General features: G+C 38.3%; 4 protein-coding genes and 1 pseudogene across 7 annotated transcripts; 1 reads left to right on the top strand and 4 right to left on the bottom strand.

Moving 5' to 3' along the window:
- Positions 1-6: 6 nt before the first annotated feature.
- Positions 7-1,126, bottom strand: LOC103836878. Its single transcript, XM_009113178.3, has one exon. The coding sequence runs from the start codon at positions 1,069-1,071 to the stop codon at positions 301-303; it is 771 nt and encodes a 256-aa protein (XP_009111426.1). The 5' UTR covers positions 1,072-1,126; the 3' UTR covers positions 7-300.
- Positions 1,127-6,000, bottom strand: LOC103836877. The gene is made up of 14 exons (XM_009113177.3): positions 5,210-6,000; positions 5,041-5,127; positions 4,861-4,970; positions 4,461-4,511; positions 4,170-4,341; positions 3,801-4,082; positions 3,517-3,720; positions 2,954-3,439; positions 2,662-2,871; positions 2,382-2,570; positions 2,135-2,298; positions 1,892-2,041; positions 1,707-1,785; positions 1,127-1,635 (listed from the first exon to the last, which is right to left on the bottom strand). Exons 1-14 carry the CDS (start codon positions 5,612-5,614, stop codon positions 1,186-1,188), a joined length of 3,039 nt encoding a protein of 1,012 aa, XP_009111425.1. The 5' UTR covers positions 5,615-6,000; the 3' UTR covers positions 1,127-1,185.
- A 774-nt stretch (positions 6,001-6,774) lies between these two features.
- LOC103836879 lies at positions 6,775-10,980 on the bottom strand (annotated as a pseudogene).
- Positions 10,981-12,190: 1,210 nt separating this feature from the next.
- LOC103836882 lies at positions 12,191-20,536 on the top strand. 3 transcript variants are annotated; one of them, XM_009113181.3, is made up of 5 exons: positions 12,191-12,448; positions 18,341-18,828; positions 18,917-19,674; positions 19,747-20,085; positions 20,162-20,478. In XM_009113181.3, the coding sequence occupies exons 2-5, from the start codon at positions 18,376-18,378 to the stop codon at positions 20,304-20,306; spliced, it is 1,695 nt and encodes a 564-aa protein (XP_009111429.2). In that variant the 5' UTR covers positions 12,191-12,448; positions 18,341-18,375; the 3' UTR covers positions 20,307-20,478. The 3 variants fall into 3 exon arrangements, with proteins under 3 accessions (XP_009111429.2, XP_033134813.1, XP_033134814.1); XM_033278922.1 differs by lacking the exon at positions 12,191-12,448 and adding an exon at positions 17,969-18,220 and having other exon boundaries at positions 18,373-18,828; positions 20,162-20,536; XM_033278923.1 differs by lacking the exon at positions 12,191-12,448 and adding an exon at positions 17,975-18,083 and having other exon boundaries at positions 18,373-18,828; positions 20,162-20,536.
- A 228-nt stretch (positions 20,537-20,764) lies between these two features.
- LOC103836881 (transcription factor TGA1) lies at positions 20,765-23,647 on the bottom strand. 2 transcript variants are annotated; one of them, XM_033278924.1, is made up of 6 exons: positions 23,419-23,647; positions 22,225-22,414; positions 22,055-22,126; positions 21,931-21,990; positions 21,749-21,826; positions 20,765-21,570 (listed from the first exon to the last, which is right to left on the bottom strand). In XM_033278924.1, the coding sequence occupies exons 2-6, from the start codon at positions 22,288-22,290 to the stop codon at positions 20,959-20,961; spliced, it is 888 nt and encodes a 295-aa protein (XP_033134815.1). In that variant the 5' UTR covers positions 22,291-22,414; positions 23,419-23,647; the 3' UTR covers positions 20,765-20,958. The 2 variants fall into 2 exon arrangements, with proteins under 2 accessions (XP_033134815.1, XP_033134816.1); XM_033278925.1 differs by having other exon boundaries at positions 22,225-22,407; positions 23,419-23,566.
- Between the last annotated feature and the right edge of the window lie 1,548 nt (positions 23,648-25,195).

Raw genomic sequence — 25,195 nt, forward strand, 5'->3', positions numbered from 1 at the left:
TTTCACTTTTACGACCATATATTAAATCGTTTATTAACATGCGGAAAATTAATATAACACCACAAAAAATGATCTTCGTCTTCATATTGAAATGAATTTGAAAGTGTTCAGAAAAAAAGAAACAAAAAAAACAAATGAACAAAAAAGAAAAATGCGCGAACTAAAAGAGTTAGTTAATACTCATAACCGTCGGTAACTGCCTAAACGAAAAATGTATGGTTGATGATGATAAGAGGTGGTGGACGTGGCGATGATCTACGAAACCAAGAACCGTTGGGAATCATCATCAGATAACAAATCTCAGCCGTCCATTCTTTCTTGTTTTGGCGGCAACATACCAGACGATTTCATCAAGAAACAGCACATCATTCCTCCGCCGTCCGATGACCACCTCACGTGATTCTTTCCCGCCATATTCCGAACCGCGTTCCAGTCTCTGAGCGGAGACGGCATCGGAGAAGACGCCGTCGAGTCCGTACCGTCGTCGGAGAAATTCACCGATCCGCTTAACGAGTTCTCCTTCGAGCTTCCGCCGTCGTCAGCTAAACCGTTCTCCGACAAAACAACCGCGGATCTCGACTTCTTCATCATCCTTCGGCTCCGGCGACTCTCCGCCTCCTTCTCTCGAACGGACTTGAAGAAACCAGCGGGCAGCTCGGAAGCGTCGATCACCATGGCGGCGATGTTGAGAACACCGCGGAACTTTCCGGAAGGACGGCGGATCTGAAGCGCGACGAGAGACGGAACTTTCTCCGCGGCGGTTGGGAGGAAGTTGCTCACGAGGAAACGCACGGTTCCGATGAGATGATCGCGTAAGTAACCAACGGCGTAGATCTCGATGGAGACGCCGGAAGTTTCGCTGGAGAGGAACTCCGATGAAACCTGGAAAACGAACTTATCGTTCCAAATCGGATTCTCGGCGCCGATCCGATCGATTCGAGTGCGGAGCTTGGTGGAGGAATCAACCCATACGGATGCGTACGTCTGCAGTCTCCGGAGCTTCCCCGTCGGTTCTTTAAGCCCTTGCGCCGAGATGAGATTGATCTCAAGAACGTGCGATTCCACCGCCATCTTCTCTCACCGCCGAAGAGTTAAATGCAAATCGAAGAGAGAGGAAGAGAGTGAATGATTTAGACTTGAGACCTTTTTTATAATGAATGAAAAAAATCTTTTAATCTGTTTTTTTTATGCGTCTGCGTTTAACAAAGTGGTGGTAACGTTTGCGTTTTCAGGAGGCGGTTTAATATATTTCCCGATTGCTTTCTGGCGATGACTTTTTCTTCTCATTCTATCCAGCTTATCTTTACTTCTCTTCTTCTGCTCTTCTTTCTCTATGTTCTTCCTTTGTCTCTCTTTCTCTAATGAGCCTCTCCACACCACCTCACCTGTCCATGGCCATAGCCAGTGACCCACACGACGGTCGTTTGAGTCTGCTTCCTCTGCAAGATCCTCGTCCATTGTTTTCAGAGTTGTGTAACCGAACCAGTCCACCCACATTTTCCCTCTCCGGTTCATTTGTTTGTGTTGCTCCTCCATCAAACCAGTTATAGGATCTATGTAGACAATGCGTCTCGCGCTGTGGTATGCCCATACGTTCACCAGGAGCTCTAGTACCCGTGAATAGCAATGCTTGTCCTGTTGACAAAATTCAACACATCACTCAAAATCCATATGAACTTTGGTAAAAGAGGGAATGAGTTACTTACTTCGGTTAAACTCAGATAGCAACGGTTTGTTCGATGATGCTCTTCATACATCTGTGCATCCAAAGAATCCACAAACATTCTACAACACAAGAGAGAAGAAACACTCTCTAAGTACTCTTTTTTCTCAGTGAGGGTCGGATTGAAACAATCAATGGGTAATAACAAGCAAGCAAGCAAGCAATCACCTTGAGAACATGACAAACTCTACGAAGGATTTTGTTGGCAACACCCAGCTCTGCATCACAGACCATGTATCCCCATCCTCAGGCATTGGAGGCAGTGAGTCTAAATTTTTGACACTGTACATTTTCTTCAAAGTTTCGTTGTAAGCAAACCTTCATCAAAGTCCAAATATTGTAAAGAGTCAGGTATGTGAAGTCTCAAACATTGTTATAAAACTATATTTTAGGAAATTTGTATGGGTTTACCTGCAGTTCCCAGCATTTATGGCATCACAGAACGACCAAAAGGGTTTCTTCAGAGGATTCCTGGGATCTTTGTCCATGCGAACCCAAAAATACAAGGCATCTCCGTGTTTGCGTGTTTTTATAGCATTAAGTAATGCGTTCTCAGCAATTTCGGATAAAGATTCCTGTTTTAGGTTCCCAAATTACATTACTAGTTATTAGTACAGGACATATCATTCCTGGGTAGAGCAAGAGAAGATGTGTGTACCTTCCTGGCGGTTGCTCTCCAAGACTGAAACCCAATCCATGCATTCCTGTGTACTCGATCAATCTTGTTTGAAATTGCAAAAAATGCTCCAAAGTCACCAAGAGCATCGCGATAGTACGGTTGGTTGAAAAGCGGAAGACGTGATGATGCATCGATATCATCCATCCCAGGTCTCCTTCCTTTAACTGACTGCAGTATGATGCATTCACATCAATTTACAAAAAATCATTTCCTTCTGATGGACAATTGCAAAAATAATATACTGCACATGGGAACTCACCATGCCCACCCCACGATAGAGGGGATACTCATGTAGAAACGACCAAGTTCCTTCACCAAAATAGGGTTCATATATGCACAGAGGTTGACCGGTTCGTTCCAGCTCCCCTTCATCCCTCTCATGCAGATCATTCTTACTTCGGTCTGCTCTTTTGGCGCTTTTATATACTTCCTCCCAAGTCCCCTGATACTGCAAGGCTCTAGCTTTCAGCTGTACAACAACACAAAATTAAATCAAGTAGGGAACTGGAGATGAGAATGTCACTTCAAGAACTCGCATCTGAAATGCTTACCTCTTCATCTTCTTGTCTTTTTTTACTGTTAATTATCTGAAGATATCTCTCACCTTCCCATATTTCATATACAAATGAATCATCATTTACAACCCGAGATTTCGTAGAATCTCCTGGTGTTTGGTTCCACTGTCCCTCAACATTCGCTATGAACTCATAGCTTCTTGCTGTTCTGTTATTAGGTGATGCATCCATGAGAGCTTCAAACAGATGCCAGCTCCACCCTTCTCTCAGTTTTGTAGGAAGTGTCTGTACATTCTTAGGAGAAGCAACTTCTGAAGAAAACTTGAGAATGTTCTCTAGTAGAGTCGCATAACCTTCTATGGTTTCCAGCGCCATCATATTTTTAACAGCTGTTTTCCCCATCAAGCCAATATTCTGAGCCAACGGGGATATTTTACCTTCTGTGATCACTTCAAGCACAATCTGCGACAGAACCTTAGGATTCCCCTTGGGGAAAAGATACCCACTAACCCTGTCATCGACCTGTTTGATATTGTCAATACAGTCAGTATGCCACAACACATCTCCATAGAGAAACGAGCAAAGGAAAAGAAAAGTACATGTTTTTTGATATTCAAGAGGTCTGGTGCGACTATCGGTTTTCCTAAAGCCATGGCCTTCATCAAAATTTCTGGAAAAGATTGCTCCTCAAGAAATGATCCGTATATGACAAGATCAGAACTTTCCAGTATCTTATCAACATTCCCTGCGACGCTTACATGCTTCACAGCATCTTTTGGATATGTCAAGTTCTGGGAAATTGTCTAACAAATTCAAACAAAACAAGGTTAGTGATTTTGTAATCTGTATCTTCAAAAGCTACAAAGCAGACCTTTTGTCATACCTCAATAGCTACGCTGTAGTTGGAAGCTGATTCTCCACCTAAAGCTATGATCTTGAGATGGGACTTATAACTCTCACTGTTATAGTTTGAAAATAACGGCCGTAGAGCTTCCAGAAATAAGGCATGTTCCAGCCATTGACCTTTGTACAAGAACTGACTTCCCACAATGGAAATGACAATGTCATCTTTCGGTGGAAAGTCCATATTCTTTGTTTTCCATGCTTCTTTAGGAGATCCAGGAATCACATAAAAGTTGCCAGCATCAAACTCGGAGTAGAGAATCTACATGAAGCAAAAAGGTGAAATAATATAAGTCAACTGAAGAAGTAAGAAACTAGATGAGTTGCACTCTGAAACATAAAAGATTACCGGAAAAAGATAATTATGGAAGACTACAACCGATGCCCGGCTGAAAATCTTTTTCCAATCAGTTAGGAGTTCAGTGTGCCCTGTTGAGCTATACTGTCTAGACCGAACCGCGAGAGTTTCATCATTGATGGCCCAAACAAGAGGTGTAGATTTGAAAGGTTCTTGCATGAAGCTGTCAAAGAATAACAACAGATTAAACTATCAAGAACTTGGAAAAAAAATCCACATAAAAAAATAAAACCAATACAATGTGATTAACACTCGTATCAAAGAACCGAAAAAAAATCTTACCAAGTAAACATACTCCTAGCTTCGAGAGAGTTTACAATGACGCCATCATAGCTTCAAGATAAGAAGAAAAATGATCAATAATCAGAAACCATCTCACTGACCAAGTCAAGTCAACTCCAATAATAGGCTACAACGCATTGGATTAACCTCAGATCCACATTATCTAATTAAACCGAATCACATAAGTACATTAAACAAACTATAGCCTCAAGAAAAAATCCGAGCTATAATACATTGGATTAACCTTAGATCCACATTATCTAATTAAGCCGAATCACATGAGTACATTAAACTAACTATAGCCTCTCCGAGCTCTGAACTAATCAATACATGCCTCACTAGTTCTCCAACAAGTTTTCAAGCAATGCAAAATATAGCAGGGGAAAGGCAATGTACATACGAGAGCCAGTCGATGACACAACTTGACGCACGGTTAGTCTCGAGTATAGTGACTGAAATTCCCATTTGCTGCCAGATTCCATGAACAGGACCGTCTTCGAGAGAGTACACCTATCCACGACAAGTATTATCGTCACTTCACATTACTAATAGTACACGCAAGAGCAAAACAAATGTATACCTCAATAGCATATCCAATCTCTATCAGTGCATTGGAGACAGTCACCATCAACAGCTGCTCCGGATCAGCTAACAAATCCGCAAACACCTTTCCAAAAAAAAAAGAGAAAATCACAACGTTAAATCATCAGATCTCTCATAATCTAAAAAACTGAAGAAGTAACACTGACCAGAGCTAGCTTCGGCTTTCGGAATCCAAAACGCTGCACAGTCGTATTGAAACCATTACTACTAGTCTGCTGTGTATTATCTCTCTGGAAACTCATCAGGAGCTTGGTAGGCTCAAATCTAACATCGTTACCGAAACTGAGAACGCCTCTCTCCTTGAAAACGAGCATATCAGGCGGGAGAAGCTCCTTCCTCCTCCATGGTGGCTTATCGGATTTGTCGATGACGAGGCCCGGTAGGAACATTTGGAAAAGGACGACGAAGAAGAAGAAGACGCACGTGGAGCAAATCCATTGGATGTAACTGAACCTCTTGAAGAGAAAGGATCTGGATCTGTTTCTCTGCAAGAGCGAGTGTTGTTGCCTCTCTCTTTTGATCGGAGGAATCCCAGATTCTAGAGAACCCATTTCGTTTCTAAATTACATGCAACCTAACGCTAGCTACGATTAACTCTACACCTAAATCTCAATAAAAACGAATCGAACAGGAAAATTTCAAAAAATTCTGATTCAAAATCAACTCAAGGAAGGTAGTCAAAGGGAGAGAGAGAGAAGGCGACTCCAAGTGATGTGTGTGGGTTTAGATTCTTTATTGTGAGCTCAAAGCTTTGTTTGTGTTGGCGTCAATGGTGGGAATCGAAGGAGACTGTGTATATTAGATGAAATCTCTGAGAAATTTTACAAATCAGATTTTGGCTGCTACTAAGCTGCGCGGATTCGAAGGGAGCTTAAAGAATCTTTGCTTGCTTCCCTGTTTTTTTTTTTTTTAATTTCACTCTCTTTATTTGTTTTATTTTATTTTATTTTTCCTTTCATTTTGGTGCGACTAAATTTTATGTTATCCCCCCATCTCATCATTCAGTTTTTTATTAAAGAGAAATGGGGTATTTGACATATATTATCTTCTTATGTTACACGCATATATTTTAATGTTTATTTAATAATCCGATTTGACCAATAACCAAGAAAGATGCATTAAAACTTTTAAGAAGAAAAAAATTAATAAATAAATAGACACGAATGAATGGACATTGGACGTCAAGCAAACTATTTGTAGCATTTTAATTCATGATTTCTTCATTTACGGTAAATCTTAGATTAGCAGCATTCTCCAAAAGGTCTCTAATTTGCAAAAAATCAGTCACATGTAACATGTTGTACAGTGTGGATATATATACATAAACTACAGTCTGTAATATATATACTTGAAAAGAAAGTGGACCATTATATCATATATGCTAGCTGTCAGTCTAGCTTTTGATTGTTTATGAGTTTTGCAAAACTCATTATCAATTTTAAAACTCCCATACTTGTGTCAGATTAATTGTATAACCTTCTAAATAAATAGACTTTTGGTTTACTAACTTACCCATCAAGACGTTTCGTTATTGATCAAAATTTGGTTCTTGGGTTTGATTCTTCTTACTGCTACAATCTCGTTTTGTTATTTCCTCTCTGCAGATACTGTGATTCATTATATTGTTTGTATATGTGAATTAAATATGACTTGAATGGAGTAGTCATAGAACTGCCAGACTCAATGTCAATTATAGCATTACCCAAATAGATAGACTTAACTCTCAAGTCATCACTGATTTAGCTTATTAACACATTCTCACATAACGCTTCATAGACTCCTTATAAATCACGCAAAGTGGATATTTCTTTCTTTGCACAGCCTGAAAATTCCATTATCAATAAAAGAATGGGACGAGAAAGATAGCAAAACAATAATTTTTTTTTTGAAGAGCATGATCATCCACTAACCACAGACCATAGTCACGGAAACGTTTGATCTTCTTGTCAAACCCCATAATGTAGTTATTATGGATTATCACATGCTTCCCCTTTGTCTCCTTTACCCATGTCTCGTTCTTGAAGTACAATCCTCCTGTTGGAAATGCTGCCTGAGAGAGCAAGTAGAGATCCACCTACACAACACCAACAACAGTAACAATTGTGTAATAAAGCCACAAGACCAGTTAAACAGCAGGTTACCGTTTTACAGTGGAACTTAGAGGAAGCAAAAGCATACCTGGTGAGCTGTTTTGTTAAGTGCCCAGTTAAAAGCAGGCTGATCATTTGCTTTCTTTGCTTTGGACCAAGGTTGGTCTTGAAGTTCCTCAATCCGTTTCTTCATCAGAAGCTTTGCCCCATTAGTGGGACGCAAGAAAATCATGCAGCTACACATATAAGTCCTTCCTTTTTTACCCGGTGGTGGTAAATCGTGAGAGTGATCCAACGGCTTAATCTGACACCAAAATGAATAAAAGGTCATAAACAATCTGAATCCAAAAATTGTTGCAGACATGTCAATGAGAAGTGTACAAAAGTTACATACTGGAGTCATGTCATCCATGAAGTATGCATCATGTTTTCCTTCCAAATACTGGAACGGATCTTGCAACCAGACCATATCAACATCGTTGTACATAACACTGTAGCCTAGCTCCAAAATTTGCAAGAGATGTTGCGGTCTCCGTGCTGTGAAATTGAAGAAGCCCTAAGATTTGGATATGATCAACTAGTTAAAAGATGCATTCATACAATATCAAAACAGAAAACAGGGGATACATAACCCCATTCAAAACGCAAAATCAGAAAGGAAAATGGTACTACATCCACAACTTCACCATCTCTTGTTACTCATAAGATCAGCCATGGTAGCACCAAACACAACTCAGACCCCAAAACCTCAAGGGACTAAACGAACATATGATCTGAGGCTGAGCGACCACTAAAGTATCATCAGCTAATCAAAAGAGTCGTCCAAGATCCAATAGAACCAGATTGGTAATAAGTACCGAAACACACAAACATAAAAACTGAAACTTTATACAAATTTTTTAGCTAACTTACATAATCATTCAAACTCAGAAAGAAAACGAGTGTAAGTAAAACCACAAGTTCACCATCTCATAAGATCAGCCATGGATTCACTAAACAAAGCTCAAAACCGAAACTTGATGGATTACACAAACTTATGATCCGAGTAACCAGTGAAGCTATTCAAGTAACATAAACAACAACTAAGTGAATCTGTATGATGACAACTAAGCCATTTTCAGCTAAGACAAATACATAAACATACAAAGCTCTAAGCTTTTTCGGCAAGAGATTATGAAATCTGATATAGAGGATGTAACTTTTGTGCAGAGATTATACATGAGAATCGAACTTGTGAGCTGTCTGAGAATCGAGCGCGGGAGGGATGAGGACGGCGTGACCAGCCCATTTCTCGTTAACTTTATACAGAGTAGCGTAATCCTCAGCAATCACAAGGACTTTGTTCTGATGCTTCTGCCTGGAGAAGCTAATCAACCAGTTGTTGAGGAAAGGCAAGTAAGGATAGCTCACTGCGCATACGATCACAGTGAATATTCGCGCCATTTCGAGTGGGTAGAAGAGAATGTGTTTGGGAAAGTGAATAAGGGAGATCCAGCCCAGGGTAATAGTACGCCGAGGATGACGAGGAGAGCGAGAAGGAGGAGGAGACCGCTGCGGCTGAGGAGGGAGATTGGACGGTTCGAGAGTGAAGAGTTTGAAAGAGGAGAGGAAGAGAATGGGTCGCTTGTGAAGGTACTGTTGCTGCAGCGCCATTGGGAGAGAGAGAGAGAGAGAGAAAATTCGAATCGAGAACTGTGATGAATTCAATACATAAAAGAAACTTTAGTGAAAATAAAAAAAAAAGTCTGGAGGAAGAGAGATCTCAAACAGAACAAGAACAATGGTGATTTGGGAAGAGTTTTTCTTTTTCAATTTAGTTCTAATCCGTCAGTATTAAATGGGCTTTAAAACAAGGCCCATGATGTGTTGACAAAACAGAGCCGAGGCTACCCGCAAAAACAGAAGATAATAATATATAGAACGAAAACAGAGCAGTTATATCAAAAATAGCAGCTCTCTGTCCCGACCAAAAAGATCTTCCAGCTGAGCTAGGTTTCCAATAGCGACACATGAGTGGTGTAGGCTGTCTAGTATTTAGCTTCTTGTGATTTGCTGAAGGGAATGCTACAGAGTAATGCATTCAAGAAAATTATTTTGAACCTTTTTTCTTGGTAAAACTAGTCTCTAATTTTGAAGTTAAGATTGACATTGGTTTATAGTGTTTTAGGCCCATTTATAGTATGGAACCATTATAAAGTCCATTGTATCATTTCCCCCTTTTGTCGTTTCCTTTTCTGGTAGGTGAGGAAATATGGACCATCATGCAAACTTTTGAATTTTGTGTCCTATGATAGTTACGACTTGGAAGGTTAATAGTACTAGACTAGATGATCCAAATACAGGAATTCGAACAAGGAATTAAAATACTCACTTTATAAATGAAAATTAGAAATTTTTCATAAAACCAGTGTTAAGAAAAGCAGTATGCCCTAAACCAATACTAAATTAACATATCATCAAATTCATAAATTGTTATTTACCCATCTAAGTATTTATAAAATCATATAAATCAGATGTATGCAGATCCCCCTCCTAAAAGATTAATTTAAAAAATATTTTCTAAAATAAGTATTATATAGAAAAAGATTATATATAGTTAACAAACCCCACTAAAATCAAATGATGGTACAGCTCTACTACCCGTAGCTAGTTCCCTCCACCTAAGCATCATTTTTCTTCCATTTTTTAAATACAAAAATAAATAAAACAATAATATAAAAATTGAAGATTCTTTTTATGAATTTTTTTTTTTGAGCAATTATGATTCTTTATGTTACGATACTAATCCAAAGTAGATTTCCTCCTAGTTCTGAAAGGCTGGAGCCGCTTATAACCTAAAATGTCTCTATTCTCTCTCTCTCTCTCTCCTATCATGTCTTTTTTCTTTCAGATCTATTTTGTACTTTGTTTTCTTTCAGATCTTTCTCTCAGATTCTAAGTCTTAACAAGGTCGAGAGCTATGGGCAGTAAGAAAATTGTTATCTCTTGAAATTTTGGGAATTTTCAATATGAAAGTTGTCAAAATTTCCAAAGACAACAATCTTTTTTTCAACTATCCCTTTCTTATTAAAGGAGAAACATCATCACAAATAAACCTTAGCCTCATGTGTTTATTACATGAGTGTCATTTCCTAGGTGTCATCACCTAAGCCACTCTCACTAGCTTTTTAAAATAACCCTTTGTGAACTAGAATATTTACAACCAAATGCCATTGGACAAATACATTATACAATATGCTTTATTTACAACTCGATCGGTTTTGTTACCGCTGCATTACAATCCGCTTTAATCACAAACCGGGACTTTATGACAGGCGTAGAATCTGAATTATTTACGGTTGAAAAAGGCAACAAATATATCTCGACATCTATCCAATGAATTTTAAAAGGGTGAGAGTGGTTCTTCAACATTTTTTAAAACGGTTTGTTATCTTATTTTTTTGAACATTTTTTGAATCCAACATTTTTTTTACTAATATCAATGAGTATTATAATCATACTTTTTTAATAAGAAACTTGGAATTATGAACATTTCTATGCAACATCTTTCGAAATTTCAACTACTTCTTTCGATGATCATTTCTATGCAACATTTCAAATCGCTTAATTGGTCAAAGTTCAAAAGAAACACAATAATAATGTAATGCATATAAAAGGAAACAAAATTACAAATAATCGAAATCATTACCTTAATCAAAATAAGAATATTCCTGATTTATTTACGCTTGACCAACACGCATCTGATAGTACATATTTCACGCCAATTTGAATCACGCAATAACCAAATAAGGTAAGTGTAATATATGGGATTAAAGAGGAGTATTAATATTGTGATCGTCTATTCAATTTGGCGTGGAGAGTAAAAAACCTATGTGATGTGTTGATATAAATAGTGGAGCAATTCGATACCAAACCTACATATTAAAATTTATAATACATTAATAATTTCCTCGCTCCGCGCAGGGCGCGGGTTATCACCTAGTGGTTCAATTATTAATCATGTTCAAAGAGAATGAACGAATCTTTTAGGCCTTCCTACTATGTAAATCTGGTGAAGATGTGTAAGGCCTCACCACGCGATTCTACGGTAATCACTTCCTCCTCCTGTTTTGATTCGTTTGCCAATCAGAAGCATATTGAGATTTTAAGTCTATTGGCAGGAAGAAAATTGTTATCTCTGGGAATTATGGGAAGTTTTCAATATGAAAGTTGTCAATATTTCCAAAGACAACATTTTTCATTTTTTTTCAATTATGGTTCAACTAGTGAAGATTATTCAATCATGGTTAGAATTTTGGGCCTCGCAAATCTGGTGAAGATTCTACGGTAATCCCTTCCTCATTGTTATCTCTTGGAATTTTGGGTTTATTGTGTAAAAATAAAAAGTATTGGGTAAATTTGAAATCATATCGCAAAATAGTGTTTCTTCAAGAATTTTTTTTTTTAAACCCCCACTCTAATCATATTCAGGTTTCTTTTTTAACCGCCACTCTAAACAGTAAATCTCCGTTTTGATTCCACTTTCATCGATTTCGTTTTCCCTTGTTTATCGCGGGTTTTTTTTGTTGGATCAAATACCATAAGCCCAATGGGCTGAGTAGTATTTTGATGTGTGAATAGAAATTTGTTTTTATAAGCCCTAAAGGCTGAGTAAAAATAAAATTTATGTGAATGGATATGGACATTTATTGGGCTCATTTACAAGCCAATGGGCTGGGTAAATTGAGTGTTGGGTATTTATATATTAAAAAAATAAAAAATAAAAGAAACTTGGTGACCAAGTTAGCCAACTTGGTGGCCAAGTTAGCCAACTTGGTGACCAAGTTAAGCCAACTTGGTGACCAAGTTAAGCCAACTTGGTTTCCAAGTTAGCCAACTTGGTGACCAAGCTTTTATTCACTATAAATACCCATATCCACTTCACAAATTAAATCATCCCATTCCATCACATTATTTATCTCTCTTCACACAAATACCAAGCTATCTCTCACTAGAAAAGAAAAAAAAAAAACTCTTAGATCTTCTTTAATCTTTTAAAGTAAGTGTCTCGAGAGTATATCGTAGTAGTTAAGTTCGTAGATTCTGTTTCGGGTGTTGCGAAACAGTCTCATCACGGTTGTATCCTGGGATTCAAAAATCGCATAAAACCGTCACACATTACGGGCGATTTATTGAGTTAAGGAAAGAGATCATATCTCGACTCCGTGAATTTCGTCTATTTCCTTATGTTTTTTTAAACGTTTTTAATCTTTATATTATCGTTTTATATACTCTTGTTTCGTAATTTTTAATCAGGATTTTCGCGGTCCTACAATCTTAACTCAATAAATCCGCTTCCTGCTAATCGCTTGAATCGGATTGAATATTGCGAACAATATTTTTAAAACGATTTTATAAAAACGTTTTTTTTTTAAAAGTCCATCTAGAACGGTTCTAAGAACGCTCTTTAGCTATTCTTTAGAACGTTTTGATCTAACAAGACGAATCACACTAAGAAACGATTTACGCGACAGTCTTTGACAGGTTCGCGATCTCGTTTTTCCTTATAAAAAAAAAAAAAAAAACGATTCTTTTAAAAAAAAAAAAAATAGCGTTTAAGAACGTCTTATAGACGATTTCTTGGAACGACTATTAACGTTTAAGAAAGCTTTACGAGATTTCTGAGAACGTTTATTGCGATTTAATAGTTTTTAATCGCCCAACTGAATTGAGTTCTCGATACTTACTACGGTTTGTGTTTTGTGAACAGATTCCACGATGACTAACGATGATAACAACACCAACGTCATTGGGACGAACGACGGTTCAATCAGTGAGATGACAACCCAACCCGGGAATGGTCAACCACTTGTAGCGCTGCCTACACAAGTTCCGTCTGTTCCTAGCAACATTAACGGACTTCAGCCCGACAAGTTCGATGGAACAAACTTCAAGCAGTGGCAGCAGAGGATGCATTTCTTTCTAACCACTCTGAATTTGGCCAAGTATCTTACTGAGGTCAAACCAGTGCTACCTGCGGACAATACTGATCCAAGGGCGCTTGCTAGCCTTGACGCATGGAAGCATGGTGACTTCTTATGCAAAGGTTACATTCAAAACCGTTTGGTGGACCAACTATTCAGTGTTTACAGTGAGGTCAAAAGTTCCAAAGACCTTTGGGATGCTCTGGAAAAGAAATATAAGTCCTTCAATGTAGGCTCAGGGAAATTTGCTACATCAAAATTTCTCAAATTCGTGATGGTCGATTCCCGACCTATCATGGATCAAGTGCATGAGCTACAACTGATCTTTCAAGAGATCGCTGAAGAAGGAATGAAGCTGTGTGAGACTTTCACAGTGAATTGCTTCATTGAGAAGCTTCCACCCAGTTGGGCAGACTTCAAAAACTATCTTGCTTACAAGCAAAAGGCCCTGACGCTGGCAAATCTGATTACCAGGCTTCAAAATGAGTCACTAAAACGTGATAAAGAGGGGCTAAGTTATACTCTTGATGCCAATGTAGCTGAGCACAAGAATAAAGGTAAAGGAAAGGCAAGATTTCAAAAGTCTGTGCCGACTAAGCTTGCTCAACAAGCTACCACAAGCTTCAAAAAGCAAGCTCAACCTTCCACGAATAACAAATTCACTGGAAAGTGCAACTACTGTGGCAAGATGGGACATAGATCCTCGGAATGTCGCAGAAAGGCTATGGGAAAAAATCAAGCCAACCTGACTGAAGCTGATTTGTGTGCTGTGGTCACAGAAGCTAACATAGTTGAAGGAAACCCAAAAGAATGGTGGTACGACACAGGTGCCACTACACACATCTGCATTGACAGAGAGATGTTCAGTACCTATCAGAAGTGTAAGTCTGATGATCAAGTAAAGATGGGTAACGTCTCCCAATCCAAGATCGAAGGTATTGGAAAAGTTGTGCTGAAGATGACATCCGGCATGGAGGTCACTCTCACCAACGTCAAGCATGTTCCAGACATGAGGAAGAATCTAATTTCTGGATCTCTCATGAGTAAGCACGGTTTTGGAATCAACTTCGAATCCGACCAGCTGATCCTCAGGAAGAATGGTGTTTTTATTGGAAAAGGTTTTGTTAAATCTGGACTAGTCAAAATGTGTGTAATGACAGTCCTTAAGAAAAATGATGTACCTGCTTCCAAAGTTTCAATGAATAAGAATCCAGTTGCTTATTTTGTTGAGTCTTCTAATATTTGGCACGAACGCTTAGGACATGTAAATTATAAATCTTTGCAAAGATTGATGAATTTGAACATGATCCCAAAGTCCAAAATTAGTAAAGACAAATGTGAAGTTTGTGTCCAAGCAAAACTCACAAAAACACCATCACCTCATGTTGAGCGAACAACCGAACCTCTAAGTTTAATACACACAGATTTGTGTGACTTGAAGTATGTACAAACTAGAGGCGGTAAAAAATATTTTGTGATTTTCATAGACGATTGCACAAGATATTGCTATGTATATTTGTTACGTAGTAAAGACGAAGTCTTGGATAAATTCAAAGAGTATAAACTCGAAGTTGAAAATCAGCTGGAAAAGACTATCAAAATAGTCAGAAGTGATAGAGGAGGTGAATATGATGGACCATTCAATGCGTTTTGTCAAGTAAACGGCATTATCCATCAAACGACTGCTCCCTATTCACCAGAATCAAACGGAGTTGCGGAAAGAAAGAACCGAACTCTAAAGGAAATGATGAATGCAATGTTGCAGGAATCTGGCCTAGCCCAGAATCTGTGGGGGGAAGCGCTGCTCACCACAAACTGTATCCTCAACAAAATACCTCATAAGGTAACTGGCAAAACGCCGTATGAACTTTGGAAAGGTAATGTACCTTCGTACAAATACCTCAAAGTGTGGGGGTGCTTGGCAAAAGTCGCAGTGCCACCTCCTAAAAAGGTCACGATTGGACCTAAAACCGTGGATGCTGTATTCATTGGTTATGCACACAACAGTAGTGCTTATCGGTTTCTGGTAATCAAATCAGATATACCAGACATCCATGTCAATACGATCATGGAATCAAGGAACGCTTCATTCTTTGAAAACTTTTTTCCTTATAAGGATAAGCAATATACTAAACGCACTCGTGAACAAAGAGATGCGATTTCCTCCACAGTTGAGGCAACTACTTCTGGAACTTCTGTAACTGAAGCAGAAGATGTTGAAGACAATCCTAGACGAAGCAAGAGAGCTCGTAAGGAAAAGTCTTTCGGTAAAGATTTCATGATGGTATTTCTTGCTGAGAATGAGCCGAGATCTTACGCAGAAGCGATGTCTACCCCTGACGCAGATTTCTGGAAAGAAGCCGTCAATAGTGAATTTGATTCAATAATGCAGAATCATACCTACGAGATAGTGGATTTACCTCAAGGGTTTAAAGCACTAGGGTCTAGATGGGTATTCAAAACCAAGTTGAAAACTGATGGCTCAGTTGATAAGCACAAGGCCAGACTTGTGGTGCAAGGATTCAGACAAAAAGAAGGTCTGGATTTCTTCGACACTTATTCTCCAGTGACGAGAATAACTTCAATCAGACTTTTGATTGCAATTGCAGCCTTAAGAGACTTGGAAATCCATCAGATGGATGTTAAAACTGCCTTTCTAAATGGAGATTTAGAAGAGGAGATATACATGAAACAACCTGAAGGTTTCGTGGTTCTAGGCCAAGAACACAAAGTTTGTAGGCTCGTGAAGTCGTTGTATGGGCTGAAGCAAGCTCCAAAGCAATGGCATGAAAAATTTGACGGTGTGATGATGTCAAATGGTTTCAGCATCAATGAATGTGATAAATGCATTTACTACAAATGTACTTCTAGTGGGTATATTCTGTTGTGCTTGTACGTAGATGACATGCTCATCATCGGCAGCAACAAAGATATCATCCAACAAACCAAGAACATGCTCAATGGTCAGTTCGACATGAAAGACATGGGTCTTGCGGATGTTATCCTGGGCATTAAAATCACAAGGACTCCTGATGGGATAACTTTATCCCAGGATCACTATGCTGACAAGATACTCGAGAGGTTTAAGACCTACTCCAGTGGAACCGCTAAAACTCCAGTAGACACTATGTTGCACTTGACCAAGAATGCAGGCGAGGCAGTGTTACAAGTGGAGTATGCACGGGTAATTGGAAGTCTGATGTACTTAACAAATTGTACAAGACCCGATCTGGCGCATGCGGTCAACGTATTAAGTCGTTACACAAGTAATCCAGGTCATCAACACTGGAAAGCCATAACAAGGGTATTAAATTATATACGATACACCAAAAGTTATGGGCTGCACTACGGTAAAGAACCAGCAGTCTTGGAAGGATACAGTGATGCAAACTGGATTTCAGACTCAAAGAACTCGAAATCCACAAGTGGATATGTCTTTACGCTTGGAGGTGCAGCGATATCTTGGAAGTCTTCCAAACAAACATTATTGGCTAGATCAACTATGGAATCTGAGTTCATTGCTTTAGACAAAGCAGCAGAAGAAGCAGAATGGCTTCGTAACTTCTTGGAAGATATTCCAATGTGGGAGAAACCAGTCCCAGCTCTACGCATACACTATGATAGTCAATCGGCTATAGCTCGGGCACTGAATACTCTATATAATGGCAAATCGCGTCACATTAGACGACGACATAAGACCATTAGACACTTGATCTCAACCGGTGTTATATCTGTGAATTACATCAAGTCAGCTGACAACTTTGCGGATCCGTTTACCAAAGGTTTACCAAGAGACCAAGTATTAAAATCATCAAAGGGAATGGGTTTATTGCCTATGACTAAGAAGATGCTTGATGGAAACCCCACCAACGAGATTGGAGATCCCAAGATGTCGGTTCAAAGGGACAACTAAATCAAGCAGAATCTAATTAAAGCACTGAAAGTACTCAGTTCCCACGATGACAAACAGTGCTTCCTGTAAGTATTTAAGGTAAAGCAATGGCTTTTTAATGAGATAAGACCATAAACTTTCATATATATGTATATAGAGTATAACAGGATACTTTCTGTATATATGATAGGTTTTAGTGGCAATCACCTAGTGAGTGTGAAATGTGGCCGTTTCTAGGAGAATGAAGTTCAGGCTATACTCTCCAAGTTCACTCATGACCTACCAGGCAAGTTCACGGCCAAAATGAACACAATAGAGAACTTAACTCTACGAGAAAACGCAGCTGGGTTATATCTGTTGTCTCGGTTTACACAAACTTCGGGTGGTTCAAGACATCACGTTCACCTCCTGAAAAGTAGATTCGGCAGGTATTAACAGTGAGTAGTTCAAAGCTGAAATATGCTACTACATCATATACAGTTAGTTTTTTCGTTTATACTCTCGAAAAGTCTGTCTGTCTAGTCGAGTCTAGTGTTAGGTCTAGTTGTAGGGTCTATCGAGTCTTCAAGTGTTTAGAGTAATTTCTATTCATGTGGGGGATTGTTGGATCAAATACCATAAGCCCAATGGGCTGAGTAGTATTTTGATGTGTGAATAGAAATTTGTTTTTATAAGCCCTAAAGGCTGAGTAAAAATAAAATTTATGTGAATGGATATGGACATTTATTGGGCTCATTTACAAGCCAATGGGCTGGGTAAATTGAGTGTTGGGTATTTATATATTAAAAAAATAAAAAATAAAAGAAACTTGGTGACCAAGTTAGCCAACTTGGTGGCCAAGTTAGCCAACTTGGTGACCAAGTTAAGCCAACTTGGTGACCAAGTTAAGCCAACTTGGTTTCGAAGTTAGCCAACTTGGTGACCAAGCTTTTATTCACTATAAATACCCATACCCACTTCACAAATTAAATCATCCCATTCCATCACATTATTTATCTCTCTTCACACAAATACCAAGCTATCTCTCACTAGAAAAGAAAAAAAAAAACTCTTAGATCTTCTTTAATCTTTTAAAGTAAGTGTCTCGAGAGTATATCGTAGTAGTTAAGTTCGTAGATTCTGTTTCGGGTGTTGCGAAACAGTCTCATCACGGTTGTATCCTGGGATTCAAAAATCGCATAAAACCGTCACACATTACGGGCGATTTATTGAGTTAAGGAAAGAGATCATATCTCGACTCCGTGAATTTCGTCTATTTCCTTATGTTTTTTTAAACGTTTTTAATCTTTATATTATCGTTTTATATACTCTTGTTTCGTAATTTTTAATCAGGATTTTCGCGGTCCTACATTTTTTTTCACTAGGAAATGGAAAACAAGAAAACGCCGGCGACGCCAAAGGATGTTTTCGGTGGCGGAGGCAAGTCTGAGGAAGGCAAGAAACCTGAGGAAGGAGCGATGTTGAAGGCTTTGTTAGCTCAAGAGGAGATCGATTCCTTGGAGAATCCTCAACCACAACCTCTGAGAATCCTTGGAGAATCCTCACCCAATACTCATACCTATAGGTTATACTCCAAGGGTTTGGTGAGTGAAGAGATTGTCAAAGATGTTACGAAACTGGTAGGTGGTTCAGGCCTGTTTCTTTGTGACTCGAACGGTAACTCTTCAGCGACCAACAAAGTTCTGAGAGACCACCGAGTCCTGGCACAACCTGAAGCGGTGGAATTGGCTGCCATAATCCAAGGGCTGGATTGGGCGTTGAAACATGGTGTGAAAAGTATCCAATTCTTCTGTGAAGATGATTCGATCATCTTGGATTACGTAAGTCACTCGTCTCTTCTTTCTTTTTGCTTCTTTTATCTTTTTTGCTTGTGTTATTCACAAGTTGCGTATGTGTTGTGTCTGACAGGTAATAGGCAAAGCCGCACCACCGAACGAGTCCATTGTAGTGGCAAAACTTTTGAAGCAACTGGCTCTTCTTCAGACAAGCTTCACGTCTTGCCAGGCACTCCCTCTTCTGCGCTCAGACGACATCAATTCTTCTCTCATTAAGCTTGCAAGAGATGCCATTGCTTCCCAAACCACATGGCAGCGTGAAGACGGCGTAGTAGTGGAAGCATGTGTTATCTGTTACGAAGATGTGCCAGCGGATACGAAATTCACGGTGTCTGGATGCTTCCACCGAATTTGCTTCGAATGCATGAGGAACTATATCACGCATAGTCTACGGCACCGGAGTCGGCTCATCTGCCCAAATACGGGTTGCAAGTCCGAGCTCAAGCCTGCAGACTGCAACCGGATTGCTGATCCGGATCAGCTTGCATTGATGGTCGAACGCAAGGCTGAGGAGACCATTGATGTTTCAGACAGGGTCTACTGTCCGAACCCTCGATGTTCGATTCTAATGTCTGCTCGAGGGCTTCCCGTAGTTGATCCCGCTCTTACCGGAGCGCGGAAGTGTCTCGGATGTGGTTTACGCTTCTGTGTAAACTGCAAGATGGAGTGGCATACTAAGCTGAGCTGTGCTGAATTCAGGAAGACCAAAGCCTATACGAAGTCCGGTACAGCCGTTTTCGATGCTACAGCTCGGGAGCTTGGTCTGAAGAAGTGCAGGAGGTGTCTCTGCACCGTTGAGCGTGCCGAAGGTTGCAAGCACATGACGTGCACGTAAGTTCTCTAGCATATACTCCTCGATATTATATTGTGTAACAAACTTGACATTGATGCGATTATTTGCAGGTTTTGCAAGTACGACCGCGACCTCCCACTCGGCTACTGTCCCAAGCCTTCTTGTAACTTTTTGATGTCCGACCGCGACCTCCCACTCGGCTTCTCCATTGATCCTCGCCAAAAGTCAGTAGCACGCACATGCGTCGAGTGCGGCTTGTGTTTCTGCAAAAAATGCCATGTTCCATGGCATTACAAGAAGACGTGCGATGAGTTCAAGAAGTCCCCGTCTTACCTGACATCTGACGCTGCGCTTTTTGAGTCGTTAGTCAAGACACAGGGATGGATCAAGTGTCCCCAGTGTGCCACCGTTGTTCAAAAAAATGGCGGGTGCCAACGCATTAGCTGCAGGTATTTTGGACATTTGTTATTGATATTATTTGTCTTTGACTCTGATTATCTGTGTGTTTTTTTTTTTTTCTCACAGACATTGCAACCACAAGTTCTGTTACGCATGTGGGGCTGCGTGTACAAGGCAGAAAATGTCATGCAACTGCAGCCCAGAAGACGGGCCTAGTAAGATGTCTTCGTCTTCTGGTGAATCCCACAAGACTAGGCTTCTAAGGGCTTGATATGCCATCTTCTCTTCAAATAAAAAGTCACCATTCCAAATAGTTTCCTATTAACGATTTGCTCTGAGCTTCTGTATTCAAGAACAAGTTTGTGATATGCATATTCGACACTTGCTTTCTCTCTTCAAATGTCTAATACGAAAACGACCATTGTTGAGTGTTATAGTTAAAACTGATACCAATGTTGTAAACAATGTATATGCATTGTAAAAAGACAAAGGTAGAATGAATCAGAACTTGTAGAGAGCCTGAAAATGTGAGAATTTGAATCAACTGTCTTTTGGTTTTGTTTGGTAGAGTTGGGGGGTTGGGGGGGGGGGGGAGGTTTGGTTAGAACAGACAGAGAACTGCTTATCCAGTTCCTCATCTCTTAGTTTGAGTAAGCCTGATTCTCTTATCAGGTGATTTTACCTGTTTTGTGGCATTATGGTGGTGTCTTTTATCAACACGAGGCAATCAATGCTTGGTTCTCTGGATAACCGGCTAAATTGTGAGAGTAACCAGCCAGTTCAGATTTTTTAAAAAGCACAACAGATTCAAATCAAAGTCAATGATGCCTTTATTACATTAGAAGTTCATGATCAAAGTAGAGTTATCAACACAGGCGAATCAGTCAGACAGCACCACCATTGTTCAGAAGCTTCTTATGCAATCAAAAATCTGTGGAGTATGTGTTCAACAATAACAGGTCTCGGAAAACCAGCAATGAAAGAAGATAATTCTCCATTGAACACCACCATTCCTCTGACTGAAAAATAATAGATGCACTGTCAACACCGACAATGATGTCTTGCAATCGGCAGCGGAGTTTATCCATCACCATTGACCACAGTTTGCAAAGGCACCAAAGAGAACACAAAGGAGTGTTGAAATTCCAAGGCGGTTTACGAAATCTGAATCGATCTGCAGAAGTTCTCCACATCCCTGACATGACGAAGAAAACATCCTCTTTTGCAGCAGCTGATTTCATCCGGAAAAGATCAAAATAATGTTTCATGGCGATTGCAACAAGCAAACGAAGCTCCACATCGCCGACATGTCCTTGCAAAACAGTTCTTAGTTCGCATATCTGTTTGTTCTGTTCTTCAATCCATTGCCCATACTCCATCTCAAATGCAGCAAACCCTGTTTTAATCTTGACGTTCAAGTTTTGATTCTTGTCAAGAATACTACCCTGTTCTTGATACAGACCTGGATTCATGTTTTCCGAGAAACCTAGAGAAGTAGTAGTACTCGTATCTATGCCATTCCCAACGTAGAATCCCTGTTATCATCCAACTTTCTATCAGAATTGGCCATATATTATGAAAGTCGAAAGAAATATATTTTTAATGACTAAGAGGTTTTGGACCGTACATTGTTAGACTATATTAAACAAACTCATTTGGAGAGTAGAATCATCACAGCAAGATTTAAAATAAAATTTTGGTTTATTAACTAACCTGTTGTCTAGCACGATCGAGTTCTTGCTCTAACTGTATTAGCTTCAATCTGCTTGTTTCTAGCTGCTGAACATAAGCCTACAAATAAACATAGAAAAAAATCTCCCGTTGAATAAACAAATTGAAACGGGATCAAAACGTTATTTTCTAAGGAAGTAAATAGTGTTATAAGCTTTTCATACCTTCTTGCGCAAGCGACTTTTCTTGGCAGCTTCGCGGTTCTGCGCAAGCCGTCTCTTTATCTGTAACAATATTAAGATTCAGCATATACGCTGAAATAAAACTGATAAAAGCATTAGTAGTTACCTTATCAGGATGTCTGGACGTGGAAGTTTCTTGATCAAAGATGAGAGGAGTTCCATGGGAAGTATCCTCTGACTAGAGAAAAATAAGGTCGAGAAATGAAAGCTTTTAGATTTTAAGAAACAAGAACGTTTGTCATTAAGAGATAGAAGAACAATGAAGCAAAAAGGTACCAAGTTGTTGTCTAGTTTCTGATTATTCGTTATTATAATGTGGCTTGGGGGTGTTGATATTCCCATTGCCAATATTGCTCTTGAAAGTTTCTCCCCACATACCAAATTGATGGAGAGGCTCGTATATATTAACTCTTCTCGGTGGCACGAAATGTGTTGATGTTGAATTCATGCTTCTCTCAACTGCAAACTAAGAAGATGCAATGTTTTTAAAACAATGTGTGATAGCATATAAACCAACCCTAGTTTAGGTCTCAACCAAAAGTTAGATCACACAGAGTCAAATAAATAGTAAAAGTTGTGATGCTTCTCCATAAAAACTATTTCAATCCTCAAAAAAAGAAAACAGGACAAGTAACATAACCACTTTATATTCCAGCGATATGTTTATACAAAGACAAAGAAATATCGTAGAGAGCATGAAGATTCTCTAAGAACTCGGAGAAGACCAAAAGATAACAAGAGTAACATATGTTGCAGGGACAGCTAAAGGAACATAAAGGTTATAAACTTTAAGTAACGTTCCCATCACTCAATTTTGCATCCTCCTACAATCCCTGACATCCACCTAGCTATAAAAACAAAATACTGAAACTTGCCTACCCGAAAAAAAAACTTATCCTCAATAGTGTTTGGAAGGTGATTCGAGATAAAGATCATAAGCAGAATAAACGCTTCAGAAGTCAAGTTTCCACTTATTGAGAATGTCACTTTATTTCAGCATCAGTAAAGGTGGACCAACAACTTAACAACAAGATTAACAGTTAAATTTTCATCCACTGGTTTACAAAACTTTTGTACGAAAACATAGAAGAAAGGTGAAATAAAAGAACAAGAGATTGCATCAGAAAAGCAAACACAAATCATTAAGCCAGCACACACATAATCTACAAGTGTAGAAAGATTGAAACTTCTCAAATACAATACAGTTCTTGAGCAGATTCGAATCAGTACCAGCTTCAAATCCAAGCAACCCACAAAAAAAATATTGAAACAAACCTAATCAAAACAACTAATGAGATAACAAAAATGGTGTTAGACTTTTAAGTGCTAACAAGATTAGAATGAAACAAATTAGTCAACGCCGTGAAGTCTCTGACTTTTCACTTCTTGTTTTTTTTCCATCTCCCTCGCTTACACTATGGAGAAAACAAAATCTATAGATCGGCTAAGAACAGAGATCTAAAGCCTTACCTTCTGATGGTTACTCGCATCAAGGAGGTGACTTGAAGAAGGCCAACGTTTGTCGCGAAAATCATGAAAGAAGGAAGATATTTAGCGACAAGATCGGACGCAACGCCCACAAGTTCGGAGTTCGAATCCAACCGTAAACAGAAGGGGTTTTAAAAGCTCTTGTTTGGTCTCAGGAACTCAGGTCTCATCATCTCGAAGAATTAAAAGAAGAGGAATCATGCGAGAACACGACAACTTTAAATGAGACTTTTGACGTTGTTATTTAAATATTTCCCAACGTCAGAATATAAATTAACAATATACAATATGTAATAAATTAACAATATACAATATGTAATAAATTAACAATATACAATATGTATTTTTATTTAATTTTGTCCAATAATGTAGCTATGTTAAGTCAATACCAACTATTACATGTTTCAATATTATTTTTCCTCAACTTTTAATTAATAAAAAGACTATACCATTTTATTGCGTATATTTTTGTTTGGATTGGTGTGAGAAGAAGAAAATAAAACTGTTTTCCGCACTAAGCAAAACTTATCAGAGAAATGAAAAATTAGCGAATTAATATGTATAATTCGAATCTTAATATTCATCAAATAAATGTGATAAAATTAAAAATAATTTTCTTATTCGGTTTTGAATCTCCACCAACTGTATTTGGAATTCCAAGGCGGTTTAGGAAACCATGAATCTTATTCAAGGTGATGATTGTTTTGTTAGATTCTAGATTTTGGTTTTTAGTTTTGGGTTTTGGTTTTTGGTTGTTAGTTTTTGGTTTTTGATTTTGTAATAGATTTTGGTTTTTTGAAAAATTTGATTGGTGGTTTTTGATTTTGGTTTTTAGTTTCTGTTTTTTGCTTTTAAAAGAAAGAAAATTTTAAATATTATGAATAGTAAAATATATATTATTGAAAAATAAAAATTAAAATACTATCATCAAAGCATGCATAATTTTCTTAAAAATATTTTAAAACAAAAAAATAAATATAAAATAAAAATTATCTTGTATCCCATAAAGATGCAGAAATTTGATCTCGAATGCCTTCCATATAGCACACACGAGTGTTATTATGTTCTTCGTCTTCATCTGAATCAGAGTTTTCAGTTGGTACATTACCAGTTGGATAGTCCGAATCAAAATCAACATCTCCTAAATTTGATAGCCTGATAAAATTATGTAGAGCCATTGTAGCTGTAATGAAATGAAACCCCAGTCATACAGTCCAATCTGCGATAAATATCATACAATTTTTTTATAGAATAAAATTTATTTTTTTAATGGAAACCATTCTGAATTTTGACTTGTTGCTTTTTGAAATTCGTTTCTAATTCTCGTTTTACTCTTTTTTTTCAAAAGACCGGTACGCCAATTTATTTTTCCATTTCATTTTCATATATTTCAAGAAATATATGAACCTTGCTATCGTTCCATAGTATTTTTCTCTTTAATAGTAATATCATACATATGTTAGTCAATTAAACTATATAATCAGTTAATTAAAATAATTTATTTAGTAAATAAATACCTCTTTGCCATTTGATGATTTTTTTTTTGGTAGGACCTCTTTGCCATTTGATGATTGTCCTTGGTGTGCCATACCTATAAGAAAACACACCATTAATAGTTAAATTTATGTAACTTAATATCTTATTATTATTATTATTATTATTATTAAAAGTAGGCTTGTGTTCTTTTATTTTTTTTTTCGATTCTGAAACAATGAGTTTTTTTTTAACTGGGCTATTATTCTCTTATCAAACTGGGCCT

Source organism: Brassica rapa, chromosome A09 (assembly GCF_000309985.2).
Source record: "Brassica rapa cultivar Chiifu-401-42 chromosome A09, CAAS_Brap_v3.01, whole genome shotgun sequence".
NCBI lineage: Eukaryota > Viridiplantae > Streptophyta > Magnoliopsida > Brassicales > Brassicaceae > Brassica > Brassica rapa.

Excerpts from the sequence above, each read along its gene's own strand:
- LOC103836881 (XM_033278924.1), bottom strand. The coding sequence starts at position 22,290 with ATGGGAATATCAACACCCCCAAGCCACATTATAATAACGAATAATCAG. Across the intron at positions 21,827-21,930 it reads AAAGTCGCTTGCGCAAGAAG|GCTTATGTTCAGCAGCTAGA; the intron begins GTATGAAAAGCT and ends GTTTATTTGTAG. Across the intron at positions 21,571-21,748 it reads TCGATCGTGCTAGACAACAG|GGATTCTACGTTGGGAATGG; the intron begins GTTAGTTAATAA and ends GGATGATAACAG.
- LOC103836882 (XM_009113181.3), top strand. The coding sequence starts at position 18,376 with ATGGAAAACAAGAAAACGCCGGCGACGCCAAAGGATGTTTTCGGTGGC. Across the intron at positions 19,675-19,746 it reads TGCAAGCACATGACGTGCAC|GTTTTGCAAGTACGACCGCG; the intron begins GTAAGTTCTCTA and ends GATTATTTGCAG. Across the intron at positions 20,086-20,161 it reads TGCCAACGCATTAGCTGCAG|ACATTGCAACCACAAGTTCT; the intron begins GTATTTTGGACA and ends TTTTTCTCACAG.
- LOC103836877 (XM_009113177.3), bottom strand. The coding sequence starts at position 5,614 with ATGGGTTCTCTAGAATCTGGGATTCCTCCGATCAAAAGAGAGAGGCAA. Across the intron at positions 4,971-5,040 it reads AGATTGGATATGCTATTGAG|GTGTACTCTCTCGAAGACGG; the intron begins GTATACATTTGT and ends TGTCGTGGATAG. Across the intron at positions 1,636-1,706 it reads GCTATCTGAGTTTAACCGAA|GACAAGCATTGCTATTCACG; the intron begins GTAAGTAACTCA and ends TTTTGTCAACAG.
- LOC103836878 (XM_009113178.3), bottom strand. The coding sequence starts at position 1,071 with ATGGCGGTGGAATCGCACGTTCTTGAGATCAATCTCATCTCGGCGCAA.